General features: G+C 44.4%; 1 protein-coding gene across 2 annotated transcripts in view; it reads right to left on the reverse strand.

The window, feature by feature from the left end:
- Nucleotides 1-1,162, reverse strand: part of LOC118337252 (mitogen-activated protein kinase kinase kinase 7-like) — a 12,748-nt gene that overhangs the window by 5,432 nt on the left and 6,154 nt on the right. For both annotated transcript variants that reach the window (XM_035674189.1, XM_035674188.1), the window contains 2 exons: nt 814-944; nt 585-723 (listed from right to left, as the gene is read on the reverse strand). In XM_035674189.1, the coding sequence (XP_035530082.1) occupies nt 585-723; nt 814-944 (270 nt within the window). The remainder of the gene's footprint in view (nt 1-584; nt 724-813; nt 945-1,162) is intronic.

Consider the following 1,162-nt stretch of genomic DNA (forward strand, 5'->3'; position numbering starts at 1 on the left):
TTTCAACCTGGACCTTATTTTCCTCTGTTTTTGTGTCAAAGTGACAGATGGGGAATTTTTGAATCAGGTCCAGTCTTTCAATTTGATGGCCCCCCATATTGACTTGAGTATACAGGGGTAAGACTACAAACTGAAGAGCAGACGAGGACAGCGGGGGCAACAGGCAGAGAAGGGTGAACCAGCTGCTGCAAGGCTGTGAAACTTGGGAGACTGGTAGTTTCCTATGGGTGCTGTGACCCTGTGCCCACAGAGGAGATTTCACAGACAGAATCAAGCAAAAGGTACCAAAAATGTTTCATTTTCATTTGTCTGTAGGGTCGTCCATAGTGTTGTCAGACACTTACAACAATCGAAGCCTGTCAGTGGCAACTGCACTCTCACTCAATACTGGCCCAAATTCAACACGAAAAAAACATGGGAAAATAATGTCCAGGTCGAAAAATACCTAGGTGGGCTTCAAAGGAAAATGCAGCTTTTCATTTTATTATTTATTTTCCCTCTAAAGCGGGGGTCTTGTGGCCACACCATGAGAGTAAATTTCACCAAGTTGATTTAAGTCTTTAGTATGGACTGTTCTTCCATACCTGTGGGACTAATCGTCATCCTCAGCTCTGACTGACCGGTGGTGGTTATAGGACTGGTGCAGTGGGTGGGGCTTTGGGAGCGTCCTGGTTGACTGTCTACACTGGAAACCCTGGACAGACCAGTACGCAATGTGGCTGTCTAAGGGGGAAGAAAAAAGGCTGAAATCATAAAACTGTGTTGAGCAAAGCAGCTGTGATGTGATGTATGATCAGTTTGTGGTTACATTACCTTTGAGGGTTTGAACTGTAGTGGAAATTTGGCCTCAAAGCTTTTAAGGGTTTCTTCTCTGCCCACTGAGTTTCTGAGCTCTGCGTTGTCGTCACTTTTGTTACTGTTGATGGTATAGTCAGCATACGAGCCTGCAGACAGCAAACACTGATTCATGAATAGACTCGAATTCAACACACAGACCCAATTGTTGGCTATAGACATTTGACAGAAGTTCACAGAAACAATGATGCATTAAAGGGGAACTTGGCAACTCTAGCCATTTCTTTGCTGGTTTTCACTTTTGTCATCACACGTTTTCTCAACTAACTCCCCCTACAGCTCTGGGACATGTATTTCACAACACGTC

This window comes from Morone saxatilis, unplaced genomic scaffold, assembly GCF_004916995.1.
Source record: "Morone saxatilis isolate NCDOM2014 unplaced genomic scaffold, NCSU_SB_2.0 Contig3, whole genome shotgun sequence".
Taxonomy (NCBI): Eukaryota; Metazoa; Chordata; class Actinopteri; family Moronidae; genus Morone; species Morone saxatilis.